The sequence below is a fragment of the Nicotiana tabacum genome, chromosome 7 (assembly GCF_000715075.1).
Source record: "Nicotiana tabacum cultivar K326 chromosome 7, ASM71507v2, whole genome shotgun sequence".
NCBI lineage: Eukaryota > Viridiplantae > Streptophyta > Magnoliopsida > Solanales > Solanaceae > Nicotiana > Nicotiana tabacum.
Window position 1 is genome coordinate 159,110,957 of NC_134086.1, and position 23,335 is coordinate 159,134,291.

At 37.0% G+C, this 23,335-nt stretch overlaps 1 protein-coding gene across 1 annotated transcript; it reads left to right on the top strand.

Moving 5' to 3' along the window:
* Nucleotides 1-226: 226 nt before the first annotated feature.
* Nucleotides 227-2,105, top strand: LOC107778674 (putative carboxylesterase 9). Its single transcript, XM_016598962.2, has 2 exons — nucleotides 227-611; nucleotides 1,382-2,105. Exons 1-2 carry the CDS (start codon nucleotides 359-361, stop codon nucleotides 2,089-2,091), a joined length of 963 nt encoding a protein of 320 aa, XP_016454448.1. The 5' UTR covers nucleotides 227-358; the 3' UTR covers nucleotides 2,092-2,105.
* The last annotated feature ends 21,230 nt before the right edge of the window (nucleotides 2,106-23,335 follow it).

Genomic DNA, 23,335 nt, shown 5'->3' on the forward strand with positions numbered 1-23,335 from the left:
TAATTGACCGCGCGAAGCGCGGGTAAATTTACTTGTATGTCCATAATAAAAGGATAAGGAAACAGCAAAAAAAAAATCTACCAAATTACTAGGAACATAAAAAAGAATTGGTCAAATGTAAAACTAACATGCATGTATTTTACAACCAAAATCCACTTTTCGTGTTACAAGCTCAAAATTGTCCGAAGGTTAAGGCTGGACCTATATTTGTCACAACCCCATTATGACAAAAATATACTCCAACTTTTTGCACAATTTAATTATTATTCTTGGTTGCATCGAGTTGATACAAATTAACTACTCACAATTCACTCTCCCCTTTACCTAAATATTGCCAAGTTTTTGATCTTTCATAACCATGTCAAAATTTGATCCTTACGACCACCTCAATATATTGCTCAATAAAGATGGAACTTTAACTCGTCTCCTTGATTTTCCTACAACCCAAGCCACTGGTGATAAAGGACATCTCCCTGGTCAATCCGTTGTTAGTAAAGATATCACTTTAAATGCAGACAAGAAAACATGGATCAGACTTTATCGTCCAAGTAAATTGCCTTCCAATGACAAATCCGTCGCAAAACTTCCCATCATAATTTACTTCCATGCAGGTTGGTGAACAAATTCTCGTTATGTTAGTATTTTTAATTTTAAATCATGTCAGAATTTTAATTTTATGCCTCTTTTCTATTTTAAATTCTTCTTAATTTGCCTTATATCAAACACTTCTTTTTCAAACCTGCTGAGAATTATTTTCTTCGCCTGATAGTCTATCGGAAATAACCTCTCTATTTGCTGAAGGTAGAGGTAAGATGTGTGAGAATATTAATACAACATAATCCAAGATCAAACATGATATTAGGATACAATATAATTTAGATCAACAACAATAGTTGTGTACCTATTTGAGCCATACCGCAGATTGACGAAGGACTAGGTCTTCCTTTTTATTATCCTTTCTACAATATGGCGGCGTCAATAAGACAATTACGACACACAACAAATTAATATCACGAAATTTCTCTGACTATGTGTTTGGATAAGGGCTACATAGGAGACCTAAATGTAATTAATGAAACTTGAATGGCTCTCCCATTAAAGGTCTCATCGAACTGAACCTATACTCACCGTCGTACCAGACCCACCAAGCACATAAAATACACAACCTAATAACCAATTATTACCCTTATAATTGGGGTTCACGTTTATGGACTATCATCACATATAAAAACATAATAATTATACATAAACCCATTTTTCTTGCATTTCGTGCATACTACCCTCTTAAACCCCACTTGTGGAATTATAATGGTATGTTGTTGTTATTGCATTATATTAAACACAACGGGATTGAATAGAGACTTTATATATGTCAATGCAGGAGGGTGGATTCATTTCAGCATAGCAAATACAATGATCCACGAAAGTTGTAACCAGCTCTCAAGTGAGGTCCCAGCCATAGTTGTGTCTGTAGAATATCGTCTTGCACCCGAAAATAAACTCCCTGCACCGTACTATGACGCAGTTGAAACAGTTCTTTGGATCAAGAACCAAGCTTTGGATCTCGTTAATGGTGAGAAATGGCTAAGGGATTATGGAGATTTCTCAAGGTGTTACCTTTATGGTGTGAGTTGTGGAGGAAACATTGCTTTTAACTCTGCACTTAAACTTCTTGATCGTAAAATAGAGCCATTACGTATTAATGGGATCATAATGAACCAACCACTTTTCGGAGGTAAAATGAGGACAAAATCTGAAATGAGGTTGGCTACAGATACATTCTTTCCTTTGCCAGTAATTGATCTTCTTTGGGATTTAGCATTGCCACAAGGGACAGATAGAGATCATAGGTTTTGTAATCCAATAGCAGATGGACCTTATAGGGACAAGATTAAGAGTCTTGGAAGATGTTTAGTGATTGGATTTGGAGGTGATCCTTTGGTTGATAGGCAACAAGATTTTGTGCAAATGTTAGTTAAGGAAGGGGTTATGGTTGAAGCTAGGTTTGATGATGTTGGATTTCATGGAATTGATGTGGTTGATAGTCGAAGAGCTGCTGCTATTATTAATTTCATTAAGGAGTTTGTTTGATGTTCCTTTGGATAACAGAGGGATAAGGTTATGTTATGTGCAGGCTACTCTGGAAAAGAATGACCATGTTGGTCTGCCGCATATCGTCTTACTTTATATTTCTGCAAGAGATATTTGTTTTCATGACTTTAACCATGACCGTTCTTAAACTAGGAAATGATAATTACTAGAGTTACAGAATTGATGTAGATCTTGTTCTTTCTGCTTCTTAGTTGAATAAGTTTAGGAAGTTTTGGATTTATATTCATCTTTAGCTTTAACCTATTTTGTGGAAACGTATTTTATTGAAGTTATGAAATTTTTAGATTATTGATTTATATAATGACTTTCCGATGAAATGCTTGTGGGAAAACAGTTCACGTTTGATTAAAAATTTACAGTTTTTGATTCCTTGAACATACAATATCAATATGTTGCCACTTAATTACATGCAATTACCCTTTTTTAACATAGTAAGTTAGTCTAATCATTAGTATAACATATTAACATTACACAATTACAAGCATAACATCATTAATATCATATCCAATATTCTTTTATTCACAATAAATTATAAGCGTACGTAACACAACAATATTATCCCGTTGGAAATATTAGAGATGAAAGTACTAAAAAAGGATAATTAATAGTCCTATTTAAGAGGTAGTAGCCCAAAAGAAAAGTCATCTGGAAGTCCGAGGACCTTTAGTACTGTACTCTACTTCCGAACCAGTAGCTTTCGCACCAAACAAGATCGCCCTTGTCCCTTTCCTTTCTCCATTCCGACTCCTTCTTTGCTTTGTTCCAATAGAGTCTAAGGGTCTGGCTAGGCTATTAGGCACCTTTGGTCTAGGCTTTTTCAGGCCTCTCCGGAAGTCTGAACATGTGGATTGACGTCATCCCCACCTTCCTCTAGTATATCACTGGCAGTCCTTCGTGAGTGCGGTATGCACCTTTTTGTTTGTTTCGAAGCCGTTTGTTTGGGTGGGGCGTACTAAACTCAATACGTACCATACCACCGGGTGACTCGCCCGAATGCCATGTCTTTCTCTTCCATCAACTTGATGTCGCTGTCACCTGCAAGATAAGGACAAAAACTTGTTAATAATAAAAGATAAGATAGTGTTTTAATGTTTTGTGTGTGAAAATTGATTTGAGGCATGAAGGTGTTGATTCAGAGTAGATTTTCGTCAATATATCCATGTACAAATACTAAAGTGATGTTTGTTTACCCTGAAAATGAATAACAACTAAATTTATTCGTAGTTTAAAGGATACGTGATTTACTTTAAAATGAATGATCTAAGAACAACAAATAATTAAATGAAAGAGAGACAAAATGATCAAACCAGACGCGATGGGACAATTAAGTTTGGCTTTGAATTAGGCACTGAAACTGGCTCTGATCAAACTCTCGATAGGGGCTTGGTTGTAACTAAAGAAAAGGAAAACTAAAGAATACTTTGAACAACAATTAGAACACAAAAATAAACTTTATCGCTTTGATATGTGTGCGAACGGTGGTTTAAAATGAAAACGTTTTTCCCTTTATATAGTAGGGGATGTTTCAATCCTAATACAAGTCTAAATAAGGTAAAAATCTTCTTTTCGGTAAATATTGATCTTCAGTTGATATCGGGCGAGATTTGCACCCTAATATCCAGTTGAGGGAAGATATCATGGCTCCCCGCTTATCGTGCTTAATCGTTCCTCTTTTTCCTTAGTCTCGAACCTCCACTCTGCTCGAACCTGATGCTTAGCCGTGTCCGATCTCGGATGCACAGTATGTCCTCTCCGGGATCAGAAATGAGGAACCTTTAGGCTTTACTCAAAGTTGCGTCAGATCATGCTTCCCTCTCGTTTCTTTACTGGGAAATTGGAGGCAACATTATTCCTGATCTTATCCGTACACAGATAGTCCTCTCACCTTTTGGAGAGTAGATTATCAAAACGACTAGAAGTGATTAATTGACCATGGCTCCTATCTCTGTACGCTGCAATCAGGTCGAAGGGTCAGTTAAACCTCCCATCAGTCGCGTCGTTCTGACATCGGACACGTTTCAGCCGCCGGTTGACTGTCCTCGAATGAGAAACATCACATATTAATTACCTCTTCCCTATAAAAGCTTCGGTTCTTTTTTACTTTTTACTTTCCAGTTCTAGAACTTCTTAATTTACCCTAGAACTTTTTTCTTGCTCTTAACCCCATCAAATCTTCATACACTATTTTTCATATCCTTATATCTTCATCTTCCTATCTTCAAATCTTCATACTTCATCCTTGAATCTTCAAGTTTGACCTTTAAACCTTCATTCTCCTCTTTTAACCTTCATACCCGCCTTCATACATTCATATTTCCAGAATTCAATAGCGAAAACTTCGAAATATGTGCCCTAACAGACCACCCTTCAACTTCTAACCCGACCACAGATGCCGAGGTAGTCGTACCTGAAGTGGCTCCGAAACCTCCTCTAATGAAAACTCCTCTAATGAAAACTCCTCTAATGAATTTCATCCCCGGAGGCTGCTCTATAGAAAACAACTTTAAGGTTGAAAAAGCCTCCAAGCAAGGGGATCGAGGCGAGGAGGTGTGGAGGTACATATGCTCCATCACTGAGGACACGTTCCTGATGGTTCGGGAGGACTGTGAGTGGGAGCACAAGGAAGTGGTCGTCCCTGGCCCTAATAAGGACATCACCACACATTTGGAGGGGTATCTGTGTGTTTACACATACCCCTTCACGCTTGGACCGATGGATACAATAGTCCTCGTCTTTTACAAAAGGTATAAGGTCTGTGATCATGCCCAACTATGCCTTATAAAAAGGACTAAGCAGTCACTGCAAATATAATTCGATTTAAGAGTCTGGAGTCGAATCCCACAGAGAACTAAGGATTTGTTATAACTATTTACTATCATTGAGAAGATAAGTTTGAACAAACTCTGAAGTTATAGATATAAAGATTTTTATGAATATCTAATAATTAAAAAATTAAAATAGTAAATTAACAACTAAAGATACTAAGGTATGAAGACAAGATTAAGAGAAGCCTAGAGTTGTGATTTTCTCAATTATCAGAATCCTTACCGCGACGTCTCCTATAATTTTGCCTAAGTATTCTCTATCGATCGTGAGTACTTCGGGTATCGTAATTTTCTTCTGAGCAACTGCCACAATTTACTAGATGTATTTTTTCAAATTACGCTATCTGGCACTAGTTTACCACTTATTAAGATCGCACAAATATTTTGTTATTTCTAATACCATCTTTAAACCCTTTGGATTCCTCACACACGTAAGGAGTGATGTTGTTCAACAACTGCCTAAATATATATTCTTTTCCAAGCAATACACACTAAATAGGCACAATCAATTGAGGGCCCTTCAATCAACTAAGATATTCACGTAGTTGAACAAGTAGATAAAATCCAACGACAAAATTATATTAAATGCAACAAAAAATCATCCTTCGAAAGGTTCTATCGAACCGTAGATGAGAAAGTTTAGCTACTCATAACTATACTAACAATCAAGATAATAATTGAAAGCATTAAAATACAGATTAAGGAAGAACGAAAGAGAAAACCCTTGTGATTCGTTGCTTCAAAGTGTTCTCGTAGCCTTCTTGCCTCTCAAATAATGTCTCTCCCTCTTAAGAAATAGGTTTAAACCCCTTTTATACATGTTGGGGGCGTGTAGTGTCGAAACTACCAAGTCCTAGTCGAATTGGGATAAAATTTGTCCTTGGCGCCTGGCGCCAACCTGGACACTGAACGTTTTCCACTTTTGTGCTCTACTGCCCTTGGCGTTTTGGTCGGTGCCTGGCACGAACCTACATCTAAGTCATATTGCCTCCAAATTCTTGCTTTTTTACTTCAGTTTGCATGCAAGCTTGCCAAATCACTTTCAGTTGACTCTTATACCTATAAACACCATTATTAAGCTCGAGCAACACCAAATTTAACAAGATCGAGGCATAATGTAAGGCAAATTACATGCAAAAATATGGATTTTTAGCCTAACATCACTACCCCTCAGTTAAGCTCTTGCTTGTCTTCAAGCAACCTAAAACCTTGCTAACCAAACAATACACGTAAGACATCATACAATAGAGGAACATCTGGCAATTCAACAAACTACACCTATGACCATGGTTGATACTTACAATTAAGCCATTGCATACGCTTCATATCTTTCCAACTTTCACATGCCTGAATATTAGTGACCAATTTAAAACGCTCAAACAACTAGCCTATAACCACCCAACCTCAAAGACCGACTCATCGCCAATAAGCATTCTCAACTCATGCACTCACCCGAAAAGAGATGTTTAATAACGTCACTTATCCATCATGGAATCATGTGCCTCACCAAAGAATAAGAGAGTATTTCGTCCACCCATTCAAATATGCATTCAAATATAATTTAAGGACATCACATATATGAATAAAGAACCAGTCACTCTCACAAAGAATTGCATGTGCATTTCGCGGTTGTACCATAGGCTTGCATGTAGTGTATACCTCCACTAATCTTAGCTCGCAAAGTCTAAGATCAATTAGGTCTTTACGGATTGTAATGTAGGCTAGGGGACGGGTAAAATATATTTTGGGTATAGTTGCTAACTTTCCAAAGCACTTTAATACACTATACTTAATTTTCAAATACACACTTTTCATGACCAATTCAAACAATGCCATGAAACCATATACAACTTGGCCTTCTTCTTTAAGCACAACTATGCATTCACTAGCCCGAATCACAATGAATAGGAGGTGTATTTTCTATATATATTTTTTCTTTTTTTTTTCATTTTCTTTGTTTTTCTTTTTCTTCTCCTTTTGTTTTTCTTCAAGACTCTCCATTAATTCAGATTGCCCTGCTAATAATCTTCCAAAATATACATGCACTTTTCACTTTTCTATGGTTCAACTCTAAAACTTTCCCAACTCTCACCTTACTTTTCTAGAGACAGTGCTTTCGGGAGTAAAGCTACAACAAAAATTCAATTAAGAACAAAATGGGAATCGGCTTGTGATGTGGGTTCCAAAGAAAAAGCTTACATGCTCAAATAGGCTATCTAAGAATAATGTTTTTTATGGTGACGTAATAACTCAATGGACAATCAAAGAAATGCCTAAATCATCTCCTAGACTCCCAAATCTCACTTATTTCGCCTCTACTAACACAAATGACAAGTTCTAGACTAATATATGATAGGACAAAATGTAATCAAAATCTCACATCACACAATGCACATGACCCTAGTCGGGATGGTTCCTTTCCACCCCTCATGTTTAAACAAGTAATCACAAAGTCAAGAAGTATTAAATAATAAAGCACTACATGAACAATGAGTCAAGTAACTGAGAGAAAGCATCACAGACAGACTATTCAATCTTTTACAACATCATTTTTTATAAAAAACATGTTAGGAAGGTAATTTGCATTCTGAAGCCTAACTATGTTAACATCAAACAGGTCAAAAGGCACATAAGAGCACTTAATTTTTCTTCCCTTGATTTCCTAAAATAATAAAAATATTCGGTTCAAGTTGCATTCCTTAGACAAAAAACTGATGCAAAAGAAAAACCAAGAGGGAAAAAAAACAAATATGACATATATATATATATATATATATATATATATATATATATATATATATATATATATATATTTGGAATTTTTATATATATATATATTTGGAATTTTTATATATATATATATTTGGAATTTTTTCGTTGGACCTTAATCCCTCAAGTAAGTTGTCTAAGAGATCCATCGTCAGGAAAAGTCCCATTTTTTAAATAACTTTTTTTTAAAAAAATCAGCTTAACTAATACAACTAAAATTTCATAGAAAATCACCCAGACAATCTTCTCACCCCATACTTAAAATTGTACATTGTCTCCAATGCACACCATAAATAATAAGAGGGTGAAAGAAACTCCCTAGTAGGCCAAAACCCGAAGCATTAGTAGCTCATGGGATACTTAGACTTCTCCTAAGCATAAATCTTTGTGCGTGTACCCCACACTTAGTTCCAACCATCTAGCTTGTTATTGCATTCTTCCAATGGCTTTGCTTTCAATACTCCTAAAAAAATAAAAACGACACTACAAAATAATACAATAAAAAATTCAAAAAAATAAAATAAAAACATAGTAAAGTTGGGTTACCTCCCAACAAGCACCTAATTTATAGTCGCGGTACGACTAAAACCACTTTTTGTCTCCATATCGAACTAATGAATTGAACCTCCAATTTGGTTTCAAGTTTATGATTATGCTCTTGGGGAAGTGCAAATTCTTGTGAGCCAAAAATTAAATAAATTTTCATGCACTTTTGGCTTTCAACCAAGGAGTATCATCTTGCCTAGACGACCTTGAAAATTTCAAAATATAGAGCTCATCTACCTCTTCCTTTGACTATTGCATTGGCGCATACTGATCAATATCAATTTTCATAGCTCCATCCGAATACAATGTCGACAAATGCTTGGAGTGAGGACCAATGTGCTCAAACTGAAAATTCACCTTGTTATCGACCTCCTCTTCTTGCCACAAACTAGAATTAATTAAAATTGTATCTGTAATGTACTCAGTTGACTCCAGTACCACTTCTTCAATATCGACATCATCAAATTCTAGTTGGTTGGTTTGGTCATATTCTACTCTCAACTCCTCCATTATAATGACAATTTTTGCCGCTAGTTCATGTTCTTGTTGGCTACTATCCACAATGTCAGCTTGTTGCTCTTTACAAGGTTCAACTAATTGACTCACTTGAGCCTCCAAATTTTGAACAGTTGCCTCTTGCCTTTGTATCTCTAGTAGCTTCATATCATGTTATTCCACAAGGTACTTGAACATATTCATGATCTACTTAGGGTCAGTATTCTCAGGTTCTTTGTTTCTATTAACTTCACAAAAAAAGTAATAGCATTATTGTCGGAGGAGGATAAGGAAGATCAAAAGTAGAATTACCAACCCTAAAACTTCCATAATTCCAAGATGTCATGTTTCTCTAATCAACAAATAAAATTATAAAATAAGAAAGAAAAAGGAATTCAAACTTGAAACCAAGCAATATTTACAGCTATAACTATACTGTTAATTACCCGCAATGACGCTAAAATTTGATCACGTCCAACTATGTCTTATAAAAAGCACTAAGCGGTTGTTGAAAATATTACCCGATTTAAGAGTCCGATTTAATTGCACGCCACAAAAGGCCTTATAGGCTTTATTATTATTGATGGGATCGGGCTGCACGCCGCAACATGCCATATTGGTTTTATATTAGCGCTTAGGCAGGATCTGCGCCTCCAGAGTCTGACATACCAGTAGTGAGTGCAAGCACCGTATAGTGCTGAGTGACTGAGTGTGTTGAGTGTTTGAGCGTGATGAGAGGGAGTGCGATATAGTGAGATTGAGTACAATGAGAATGTGACTACATGAGTTCATCATTGTGATGCATTGCATTTGACATGCATACTTGACATACATGTATAGAGATGTATTTACTCATGCTACACGATTTTATGACATTCATGATTTCACATGCATATTAATATGTAGGCATAGAGATGTACTTTCCTCATGCTATCTAAGAATAAAATATCTTATCTGTTGTTGAAAGTTTTTGGGAAAAAATTGCAGTTTTTCTGATTTACTCATATTTTGGTGATTTCGGTGAAAGATTTGGGTTTTACTGTTATGCCTTAAAAGCATGCATATTTTTCTGTAATTGTGAACGGACTGAGCATCATATCTTTGAGTTATTATTTGTGCTGCTTTTGTTATATTGTTACGAGTTGTTCTTGGCTATTGGTGTTGGACTCTGACCGTTGTCCAAGCTTGTCACTGCTTTCAACCTAAGGTTAGGTTGTTACTTATTTATTACCTGGGATCGGTTGTACTCATATTGCACTTCTGCACCTTTCGTGCAGATTTTGGAGCTAATGTTGCTGTGTGTGGCGGGAGCTGGCATTGAAGATGTACCTACGTTCCGGTTATAACTGCCTCTTATTCTTGGTAGCTTTAGATTTATAAATCTGTTTATGTACGTTTTGAATAGATAATGTATTTATTTCATAACAACTTTATAAACTCTAAGTCTTAGAAGCTCATAATTTGTATTACCAGTCCCTGGGGAGTTGCATAAATTTAGCTATTTCATTTCTGACTCTTATTATTATCATTATATTGTGATTTATTGTTAATTAGCTTACCTAGAGGGTTGTGTTAGGTGCCATTACGACTCATTGAATTTTGGGTCGTGACAAATAACAATCATAATAATAATTGAAGGCACTAAAATATAGATTAAGGAAGAATGGAAGAGAAAACTCTTGTGATTCATTGCTTCCAAGTGTACCCGTAGCTTTCTTTCCTCTCCAAGAATGTCTCTCCCTCTTAAGAAATAGGTTTAGAACCCTTTTTATGCATGTTGGGGGCGTGTAGGGTCGAAACTACCAAGTCCTAGCTGAATTTAGATTAAATCTGTCCTTGAATGTCTCGCTTGGCGCCAACCTAGACGCCGAACGTTTTCCACTTTTGTGCTTTGTTGCCCTTGGTGTTTTGGTTGGTTCCTAGTGCGAACCTGCACAACAAAGTCGTACTCCCTCCAAATTCTTAGTTTTTTTTACTTCAATTTGCATGCAAGCTTGCCGAATCACTTCCAATTGACTCCTACATCTATAAACACCATTATTAAGCTCGAGTAACAAATATTATCACCAAATTTAACATGATCGAGGAATAATGCAAGACAAATTACATGGAAAAACATGGATTTTTAGCCTAAAATCAGTCTGCCTCAGGAAGATTCACCCGTCGTTTTGGAGGATCGTGATCCTCTTCCGTCACTTCGTCAATAACACGGAGGAACCTTGATTTACTATCGACCATTTGCTTCATCTCTACAGTCCCTAAATCTTCCAAGGATGATTAATTAAGATTGTCTGTCGGGTAAAGAAAGCTCCATTCTCGAGCATTGATGAAGACAGGGATCGAGGCTGGCAGGGGAGATTCTTTTGGGTGAACATTGAGGATCTCATTCTCCCTGAGTTCCTACCTTACCCTGAAAAGTGGAACCTAACACATAAGTTCCTCTCATTTTGAGTAATTAGAATACTATTTTGGGTTTTGTTCTTCTTTCTTATCTCCTAGTTATATCGTTGTACAGTAGTTGCCCGGGTCCCCAACGCAAATCCCGTTTCAAAGAGTGGGTTGAGGGGATCTACAAATAGTTATCATACTTCGAGCGCGAATAGCACAAACTCTCAAAGGGCAAGTGGGAGGCCCGTTCCCATGGTGAGTGTCCCCTCCCCGATAGAGTTTCCCTTTTCTATTCAACTGTCATTTTTACTAAGTCTCTTTCTTCCTTTAGTAGGTTTTCCCAAGACCAACGAGCTTTGGGTAGTGGACGAGGACGAGGCTCCATCCTCACCTACTAAACCTCCATTTCGGGACAATCTGCCGCCGAGTCCACTATGAAGAAGGAGGAGAAAAAGATAAAAAAGAGGGGTTGTTCCAATTCGCAGGAAGCTGATGCCAAGAAGAAGAGGGTCGCAGTTAGGGTTCGAAAGAGCAATAAGAAAAGTACCCAGACCAGGGTAACACACCCCAAATCCATTTACTGTCTCAGGGACTACCCTAAAGATGATGACTGGGAGTTGGAAGCATCGAATGGTAGTAACCGGGAGGCCAAACCCTCTTTGGCTCGGGAGACTAAAGGAAAGCAAGTGGCTACGGCCTCTCGAGAAGATACTCCCGCTCTGAGAGAAGCTGCTGTGTCATTGACATCCCGAAGTCTCTGTCTTACATGAAGTCTCTATTTGACGAGGCTCAGGACATCAAAGAAAAACCAGCTGAGACATCACAGGCCGTAGATGAGGCCCTCAACCTGTTCTTCAAAGCATGGATATCAGTGCGTTGGGGGACTACTCTTGGTTTGGTCACTTGGAGATCCCAAAAATGGATATGCTATCGGAGTCAGGCTGGCCGAGCTCGAGCCTAAAGCTGGTAAAGCAATTACCCACCCTGAGCGTGGATCCCGACCGTAAAAGAACGGCCATGTTTATAATCCTGGTGGATACTCGGTTGCGGTCTAGACCGGTTGGCATTTCCAGCTACATTCGTTGCTTGGTGATTGAAGAGGATAAATGAAAATGAACAAAGTGGATACACCAAGACTTTTCAACGAGGCACAACAGGTGCTGAACAAGGTATATTTTTCTTTCCATGTACCCCTTGAAGGGTTCATTTAACCTTTGCGTATTCTTATAATCTCATCATTTTTGTTTTTCATGCCTTGGTGCTTCATCACGAGAGCTTCCATCAATCTCGGATGGAGGTGAGCCATCTCGAGTTCGAGATCAAGGAATAGGTCCGCGAGAAGAACATGTACAAATCTTTTAGTGAACAAAAAGACGAGGCCCTAAAGGACCTCCCCATCCTCCAAGTATTGCTAGAAAAAGCTCAAAAGGAGGCATCGTCGATAAAATGGGAGCATGTCATTCTGGCCGAGAAGGTAAGGCTATTTGAGATAATAATGAGAGGTTAAGTGTAGTACCTAACACCACAATCTCGTAGGTCTAAGAGAAGATAGACTTGATCGGCCAGCTCCAGGCCGAGATGAACGAGCTCAAACTTAGGTCAAAGCGTTGATGATCAAGATAAATCTTCTGGCCTCGGAAAAGGAGGATACTAAAAAGGAGTTGGCATAGGCCAAGGACCAGCTCAAGGTGATGAAGGATAAAGCCAACAAGTGGTCTCGACTAAATGATGAGTTCCGAGCACAACTGGTCTTAGCCGTCTCGAAACGGGATACCCTCTGCCGAGAGTATATTACGTTGAAGTCCAAATTGGAGGTGGCTTCGAATGAGTCCTCTGAGGTATAGGATATGTTGGCCTAATATAAGAATGACGTGGAGACAACCGAGGCCCATTTAATAACAAAGGCTGAATATGTAAAATGGTTATCTCGGAGGGAGACTCTCGAGGAGATTCATACCCGGGGGTTCGATCTATCAGCCGAGATTGAAGAGGCTAAGAGGCTTGAGGCCGAGGCCAAAGAGATATACGAGCCCGAGGGTTCAGGCAGTGAGGAGGGCTCTGGTGAAGACTAGGCGAAGATGCCTTAATTTATTTTTTGTGTTCTTTTGTACATCTTTTTTGTTTATTTTGAAGCCATTTTACCATGCCTTTGTAAATACTTTGGCATATATAGAAACTTTTCCTATACTGTGTCATTTACTTTTCAGCATCCACTTGCAACTCTTTTTTTGGAAATGTCATTAATGCCTTAATATAAAATTGGGCATAATTTAGAGTGGTCATTCCCCTAGAGCTCGAATGAGGCCTGGTTTTTGGTTACAGTATTGCCTTCTGGCATAAAAAGTTTGAAGTTATAATAGATCTAATAAGCGCAGATGGTTCGCTCTGTTATGTTTAGTGATCGGGTGTCGGTCCCAGCTTATTCAGAAAATGGGTCGTGACAAACTTAGTATCAAAGCGTCAGGTTTATGGAGTCCTAGTGGTCTATGAAGCCGTGTCAGTAGAGTTTTGTTTATGGGTATGAAACGTGCTATACTTATAAATAGCAGGCTACAAGCATTTAGGAAAAGTCTCATTTTTTTTCATACTTTAGATCGTGCAGTAGATCCTACCTCTAAAAAACTATCTATCACAACCTAAACTGATGGGCCATGACGGGCACCCGGTACCTTACTCAACCAAGTACCAACGTAACATATATTTTTATGTCATACTATCATAAATAACTAAGTCGGAGAGGCTGCCGTGAAATAGGTAGAATACAACAGGTAATGCCAACTTATACATAAGACATATGGGCCTCTAAGATCAAAATAACCACTTGAACACTGAACATAGGCCGACAAGGCCATACAATCTTTTATGTGCATGACATCTGTCTTTAAGCCTCTAAGAATACATAATTTTCATAAAGGTCGGGACAGAGTCCCGCCATACCAAACAATACACATCTAACTCATACTAACCAAACAAGCAACTCCAAAGCAAATGGAGCGTACCAATACCTTCCTCTGAGTTGATAGCCTACTTGGAGGACTCTCGTCTTGTCTATCGGGACCTGCGGACATGAAACATAACGTCTCCAGGAAAAAAGAGACGTCAGTACGAATAATGTACTGAGTATGTAAGGCATATAAATAAGTACATAACGGACATGGAGGAAATATAGATTAAATGACTCCATCTGTAAGTCTGAATAACTTTGTAAATCATAAAATAATTATAGTATCATGCATATGCGTATGAATGTCATGTCGTGCATAGGTACATGTTTCATAACATCATTAGCCTCTGAGGGCATCCCATCATATCATCTTGGCCATTGTGGGCAAAATCATCAACGTATACCAGCTGATCAGGTGGTGATGCGTATATAATGCCGTAACCTTTTCCATATCCCATATACATATATATATATATATATATATATATATATATATATATATATATATATATATATATATATATATATTCGTATATAACGCCATTTGGTCATGGGTCAATGTACATGAATGCAATGCATGAAAAGTACGTTAATAAAATCTTTCGGAATGTCATAAGACCATTTTGCCTTTGAGTAATATCATAAAGTAAACTCTTTTCAACTTTCATATTTTTGTTAGACCCATGAACAGATGATAGAATAATATGACATATGGGGTATCAAGAATATAGGCACCCCTAGTATTTATATGAATAGAGTCATTTATGAAAATTGCATATTTTGCTTGTTTCATTTCTATCGTATGGATCATGCCAAATGAAAGAAGGGATAACCTTAATATACCTGAGTCGATTCTTTTAACAACCCCTCTAACACACGTCAATTGCGATAATTCACATAACAGCGGATCGAAGTAGGGAAAAATCCGTTTTGGAGCTTCATTCGTGGCCTTCAATCCGTATAGAATTGTTGGAGTCTTTAAGGTCTTCAATCCCTTACTTAGCACTATTAGAATCCATCTTTGATAAGGTAAGGAGATGTCTTATTTTTTAGTTGAATTTTTGAAGACTAACCTTATTGATGAAAGACTTCTTAAGTCTTAAAATGCCTTATGAAATGGCCCCACTTTAGGAATAATTTTGCCACCAAATTCTTTAAGGTGACGCCTATCTTAAATGACTAATGAGTCATTAATTTAAATAGGAGGGGCTTCCACGTTTCTTACCACTTGAACTTATCCAAAGACCTTAGTCTTTACCCAAAGATATCAATTAATCCATCACTAATTATTAATTAACTAGGTAATGTCCCATTACCCAATAATTAACCAATTATCCACATAATTAAGAATTATCTCCACTTACTTAAAATACTACTCACTTTTAATATACCTTGTACACCTTACTAGCATAATCATGTAGTATTTTATATGGCACTAGTCCATAAATATTGGGTATTTTAGCTCGGGCCATATTTTACTCCAAAATGCCAAACTTTGACGAAAATTCATTTTCTTTGACTTGCTTCCCCTTTCACCTTCACGAATTTACTCATCACTTATGAAATAGAATAATCCTTATAATCTCCAAATAATCTTTTACTTGGACTTATGTCAATTACCTTACGACAAATTCAACGTACAATACTACAAGGTGCAACATTGTTGTAACTTAACACTGCGAAGTGTAACATCATCGTAATGTAATACTTCAAGGCGTAGAATTATCGTAATATAATACTGCAGGACGTAACATCATCGTAATATTGCGGGGTGTAACACTATCTAATGTATTCGTTTCTTTAAAATTTTGCAGAAATTGCTAGTACTTGCAACTCTGACACCGACACTCAAGATGCTGCTCAAGAAACTATTGCTACTATTGTTGCTCAAGGTAGAACTGAGAAGGCTTCAACTTAGAAAAGGAAGGGTAAATCCACAAAGGGGGTTCAAGTACCCCGGATTGAACATGAAGAACGATAGAAGATGATGATCCAGTACCTCAGGATTCAATGCCACCCCCAACAACAGTTCCGGCTCAGACAACTATATCTCCAGAGGTGGGTCAGATGTTTAATGATATCAAAAGTGCTATGGAGATGTTTAAATCCTTCATGGCCAACCAGAACGAGAGAAGAGATAATATTCCACCTCAATCAAATAGACAAATCAATTCTGAGTCCTCAAGAGTGAATGAATTTTTAAAGTTGAGTCCTCCATTGTTCCATGGTTCTATTGCTGATGAAGATCCACTGTTGTGGATGGAGGGTGTTAAGAAAGCCCTCCGAGCGATGAAAGCATTTGATGATGAAGCTGTGGAGCTGGCTACTTACCAGCTTAGAGATATGGCCGACGCTTGGTTTGAGATGTGGGAAAAGGAAAGAGATGAAGATGATGGTCCGCCTACTTAGAAAGAATTTGAAGAGGCCTTTATGGCTAAGTTTATCTGAGAAGAGGACAGGGAAGCTAAGGCTATAGAGTTCGAATAGCTCAAGCAAGGGAATAAAAGTGTGCAAGAGTACTATATGGAATTTATAAGGTTGGCTAAGCATGCTCCTCACATGGTTAAGACACAGCAAAAATTTGTAGGTTTGTTGGTGGTTTGGCTTACCACATTAAGGATATGACATCAACTGCAGCGGTAGGAATGACAGCTTTCTCCTCTATTGTGGGATTTGCCAAGCAATTAGAAAAAAACAGACAACAAAGGAGAGAAGAAAAAGAGCATAACAAGAAATCCTGGACAATGGGCGGGTTTAATGGTACATCTAGCGGAGGTGGAAGGGGTTCCTCTGATAAGGAGTCATTAGCACCATCTCAGTCCAGTCATCAGTCAGGTGGTGGGTCTTCCTTCAGACGTACCCAGATTTATGGAAACCAGTCTCGCTAGAATCAGAATTTTAGGACATCATCCTCACATAGCCAAAGTCATGCTGAGGAACATTCACAACAATAAGGTCTTTATGGAACATGTAAACGGCAACATTTCGGTCAATGCAAGCTCGGGTTTCATGGTTGCTATCATTGTGGAGACATTGGTCATATAATGTGACGACCCAAAGGGTCATCACCGTAATTCTTCCTTGTTCTATGCTTCCGAGGCCTTGAAAACCTCGCTTTTAGTTGCCTAGATATTGTGTGCGCAGTCCGGGCGCGAAGCCGGAAAGCTTTTATGTTAGAATATGTGCATTTTGTGAAAATTTTGATGAATTTTGATATTAATATGCATAATATTGACTTCGGTCAACATTTTGGGTAAATGGACCCAGACTTGTGATTCGACAATCCCGGAGGGTCCGTAGAAAAATATGGGACTTGGGCGTGTGCCCGGAAGTAAATTCCGAGGTCCCAAGTGTCGCACCTCCTTTTCGCCGCGCCCGCGGGGCGCGTGGGGAGTTTTCTCCAATTGAAGGACAGTCGAAACGGGATTTGTTTATTTGTTTTAGAGTCGCCACCTGGGAATTTTAAGGCGTCCCAAGTCACCAATTATAATCCCTGAATCGAGGAGAATATGACTCTGTTTATTATTCTGCGAACCAGAAATCCTGAGTAAGGAATTCTGTTAATCCGGAAGAAGGTGTTAGGCATTTCCGGATTCCGTGGTTCTAGCACGGTCGCTTAACTGTTTTTATTATTGGCTTAATTACCTTGATTTTATTAAATACATTGATGTTACATGTTTTTACTACCGCTTATTGATGACCCTTCTTTGAATCGAATTACGCGTACGTATATTCGTGTTAAAAAAATTGCGGACTTGTGTCACGCGTACGTGTACACAATAACTTTTTATAATATATTTATTAAGCAATCATTTTTCGAAATTGTGTTGGATCAAGAATATTTGTTTTTCTTGAATAATGAACCGTACATCTCGGGTTTTTATGAAATTGATTTAACGCCTTTTGGAAAAATCCTTTTATTAAATATTCGTTCGAAATTGCGCGTACGCATAATCCGAATTTTTGCTTTTAAAAATATAATCAGGGTACGCGAACGTATCCCTAATTGTGCAAAATATTCGTAATGATATTAGGGATTTTCCACAAATTGTTTATTATATCTATACATTTTTATGTGAAAATCATGATAAATTCCCATTTAAGGTGCCCTTAAATTCTTTGAAAAGAATTTACAATTTATTAAATGTTGACCGTTGATTATATTTTCCGAATATAAGTTATATTCATTTCAACTATTCAATTTCAAAGGACAGAATACAAATATGATTAATATTATTAAAAAAAAACAAATATATATATATATATATATATATATATATATATATATATATATATATATATATATATATATATATATATATATATATATATATATATATATATATATATATATATATATATATATATATATATATAAATTGCATATAAAACTGAAAATGAATGATTCATAAAGGAAAGAAATATTTTCCAAATTTTTTTTTTCATGATTTATTTAATGCAAATTCTATTTCTAATTACCATTGATATCAAGTGTTGCAATTGGTACTTATACATCTCGTTTCATTCTCATATAATCGCTTTTAATCTAATAAGCCTAATTATTTGATCAATTTGTCTTATGAAGGTATATAGGTATCGAGTTTATAAGAAAGGAATTATTATACAAGTTAATTCAATAAAATTACCTTACATGCAACTTAACTGTATATCGTAAACATTCATAACATTTTAACATTGTAACAAGCTACATCATATCACCTTTCGCCAACGTTTATACACACATCTATTATCTTATAAAAATATACCAACAACACCATCTTAACCTTATTTAACAATAAATATCACTATTGTAATTTTCTTGGCACTTCTACATCACTTCTTGCTTAACTAACAACAAAATTAAATAATGACCAACATTCATGCCATATTCCCTACTTTGACAATTTAATATGATTAAACTAATGAGATAATGAGCTAATATTATTACAAATCTTTATACGAACTTTTAAAGTAAGACAATTAGCTCATAGCTATCAAATTGAATTCACTACTAATTAACTAACATAAAACAAAAATGAAATTTAAATTAATGAACTTGGACAAATAGAAAACAGAATTTCAATTCAAACTTCATTGATGAGTCATGTTGAATCTCTTTCCAACTTAAAATTTAAAAGACATGTACCTGGTATTGGAAAACAAGAGAAGATGAAGCTGAGAAGCAGCAACAGTAGTAACAATGTAGCACAACAACGACAGTCCAGCAACACAGGAATAGACCAGTAACAGTAGGAATAGTAGTAAACCCAGGAGACTATAAACGACTCCAAGTATAGAGAAGAAGTAAAAGGCAGGAAGGTTCTGACTATTTCAGATCTTAAGCGAGGCAATGAAACAGTAACTATTCTTTTCAACTTCAAAACTCTCCAAAATGAATTCTGTCCCTGTATATTCAGTGTATCCAGAATGTATATCGGGTGTATACTTCTCACTCCGCCCCCTCTTTTTTTCTTCTCTCTATCTAGTTTTTCCTCTCTTTTTTTCCACCCTTCTTCCTAAATTTTCTCTTCTATTTATAGCAAAATTTTCGAAATTTTCAGATTTGTTTTTTATTATTTTATTATTTTTTTAATTAAAAGAAATCCCACTTACAAATTGCTTTTATTTTTTTAGAAAAAGAAATCCCACCTTTATTTACTTTTATTTTTAAAATTCCAAATTTAATTACTTTATCTTATTTAAAATCCCACTTTTTATTTTTTTAAAAGAGAATCTCACTTTATTTAACTTTTCTTTAAAAAATAAACCACTATCTTTTCTTTTTCTTTTAAAAATGCTACTTTCAATTACTTTAAATTTTTTAAATTTTCAGATATCTTTATATTTATTTTTTAATTCCAACCTTCTTTTACTTTTAAATTTTTTAAAACTTTTTACTTTTTTTTTTAAATTTTCTACATTCTTTTACATTTTTTTATTTTTTTATTTTTTATTTTTTTAAAATCATTTCCGAAATTACTATATATATATATATATATATATATATATATATATATATATATATATTTTTTAAAATAAAAATAATAAATAAAATAAAATATTTTCGGATTTTTTTATATATAAAAAAACAAAAAATAAAACTATTAATAGTGATAATTCACTTTTTATTTTTTTATTTTTATTTTTTGGTTTTGTTTTGTGTTGGACAAAAATGAAGAAGGGGTGTTGGGTTAATGGACTGGGTCGACCCAGTTCGAAATGGACTGGGTCGTAGGGAAGATTGGGCCATTTTTTGGGCCTATAGCTTGAAATTGAAGAAGAGGCCCAATTCCGACTTTCTTTATATTTTCGCTCTCTTTTCTTCTTTTATTTTTCTAAAACTAAATTATAAAAATACTTAAACTATTATTAAGAACTAAATTAAGTTATAAAGGCGCAAATTAACTCCCAATAACAATTAACGCACAATTAAGTATTAATTAAGCATAAAATTGTATATTTGGACATTAAATGCTAAAAATGCAAACGATGCCTATTTTTGTAATTTTTAATTTTTGTAAAACAATTTTAATTACTAACAATTGTAGAATTAAATCCTACATGCAAAATGCGACATATTTTTGTATTTTTTATTAATTTAGCGAATAAACACGCACAAACAAATACAAATAATTCTTAAAAATATCACAAAATTGTACACCAAAGAAAAATCATTTTATTTTTGAATTTTTTGGGAGTAATTCTTATATAGGGCAAAAATCACGTGCTTACAGCTGCCCCTCTTTGCCCGGAGACACGAAAGGTTTTCGTGCAAAGATAAAGCGAGCGATTTTTGCCCATCCGAGTACTCCGTTGAAGCATTTTTTTGAAAAAGATTTGACCGAACCTTTGCTTCAAAGGTTTCCTACATATCCTGGGCTAAACAGGAATCAGGTCAATGTAGTTCGAGAAATTTTGGTAGCTGGGACTACCGTTGGACTGCAATGTTACTGTTGTTGCATGCTATTACTACTGCTTACCGATCTCCTTGTTACACCGTGCTTAAAAAAACAAGAAGCTAGGCTAGAGTACAATTTGTTTTTGTTGCCTTGCTTCCTTGTCTACTTGCATTTCTTTCGGTGCTTTACTTCTTTTGACACATGTACTTGAGTTTGTACTGTGACCTCTTGTTGCAACCTTCTGTTTCCCGGTGCCGGGAAATTTTATTGTTTCCTGCTGGGGATTCCTATTGTAATCCTCTGTTTTATTGTCCTCTGACTTGATTTTGAAATGTATGCCTCTGTTATCTGGGCGGGCTCCCAATTTTAATACTTGAAAATTAAAGACTTGAAATGTATGCCTCTGTTATCTGGGCGGGCTCCCAAGTTCAATGCTTGAAAATTAAAGACTGAAATGTATGCCTCTGTTCTATGGGCGGGCTCCCAACTTCAACAACAACTTTAAAAATGAATGTCATTCCTCTCTTCAGGCGGGCTCCTGACTTCAACAACAACTTTGAAAATAATCGCCATTCCTCTCTTAAGGCGAGCTCCTGACTTCAACCAATACATCGCCATTCTGTTCTTCAGGGGGGGCTCCTGATTTCAACAACTTTAAAAAATAAAATCCTATTCGAGGGCGGATGAACCCGAAATATCCTATTCGAGGGCGGATGAACCCAAAATATCCTATTCGAGGGCGGATGAACCCAAAATATCCTATTCGAGGGCGGATGAACCCAAAATATCCTATTCGAGGGCGGATGAACCCAAAATATCCTATTCGAGGGCGGATGAACCCAAAATATCCTATTCGAGGGCGGATGAACCCAAAATATCCTATTCGAGGGTGGATGAACCCATATATCCTATTCGAGGGCGGATGAACCCAAAATATCCTATTCGAGGGCGGATGAACCCAAAATATCCTATTCGAGGGCGGATGAACCCAAAATATCCTATTCGAGGGCGGATGAACCCAAATATCCTATTCGAGGGCGGATGAACCCAAAATATCCTGTTCGAGGGCGGATGAACCCAAAATATCCTGTTCGAGGGCGGATGAACCCAAATATCCTATTCGAGGGCGGATGAACCCAAATATCCTATTCGAGGGCGGATGAACCCAAATATCCTATTCGAGGACGGATGAACCCAAAATATCCTATTCGAGGGCGGATGAACCCAAAATATCCTATTCGAGGGCGGATGAACCCAAAATATCCTATTCGAGGGCGGATGAACCCAAAATATCCTATTCGAGGGCGGATGAACCCAAATATCCTATTCGAGGGCGGATGAACCCAAATATCCTATTCGAGGGCGGATGAACCCAAAATATCCTATTCGAGGGCGGATGAACCCAAAATATCCTATTCGAGGGCGGATGAACCCAAATATCCTATTCGAGGGCGGATGAACCCAAAATATCCTATTCGAGGGCGGATGAACCCAAAATATCCTATTCGAGGGCGGATGAACCCAAAATATCCTATTCGAGGGCGGATGAACCCAAAATATCCTATTCGAGGGCGGATGAACCCAAAATATCCTATTCGAGGGCGGATGAACCCAAAATATCCTATTCGAGGGCGGATGAACCCAAAATATCCTATTCGAGGGCGGATGAACCCAAAATATCCTATTCGAGGGCGGATGAACCCAAAATATCCTATTCGAGGGCGGATGAACCCAAAATATCCTGTTCGAGGGCGGATGAACCCAAAATATCCTGTTCGAGGGCGGATGAACCCAAAATATCCTGTTCGAGGGCGGATGAACCCAAAATATCCTGTTCGAGGGCGGATGAACCCAAAATATCCTGTTCGAGGGCGGATGAACCCAAATATCCTATTCGAGGGCGGATGAACCCAAATATCCTATTCGAGGGCGGATGAACCCAAAATATCCTATTCGAGGGCGGATGAACCCAAAATATCCTATTCGAGGGCGGATGAACCCAAAATATCCTATTCGAGGGCGGATGAACCCAAATATCCTATTCGAGGGCGGATGAACCCAAATATCCTATTCGAGGGCGGATGAACCCAAAATATCCTATTCGAGGGCGGATGAACCCAAAATATCCTATTCGAGGGCGGATGAACCCAAATATCCTATTCGAGGGCGGATGAACCCAAAATATCCTATTCGAGGGCGGATGAACCCAAAATATCCTATTCGAGGGCGGATGAACCCAAAATATCCTATTCGAGGGCGGATGAACCCAAAATATCCTATTCGAGGGCGGATGAACCCAAAATATCCTATTCGAGGGCGGATGAACCCAAAATATCCTATTCGAGGGCGGATGAACC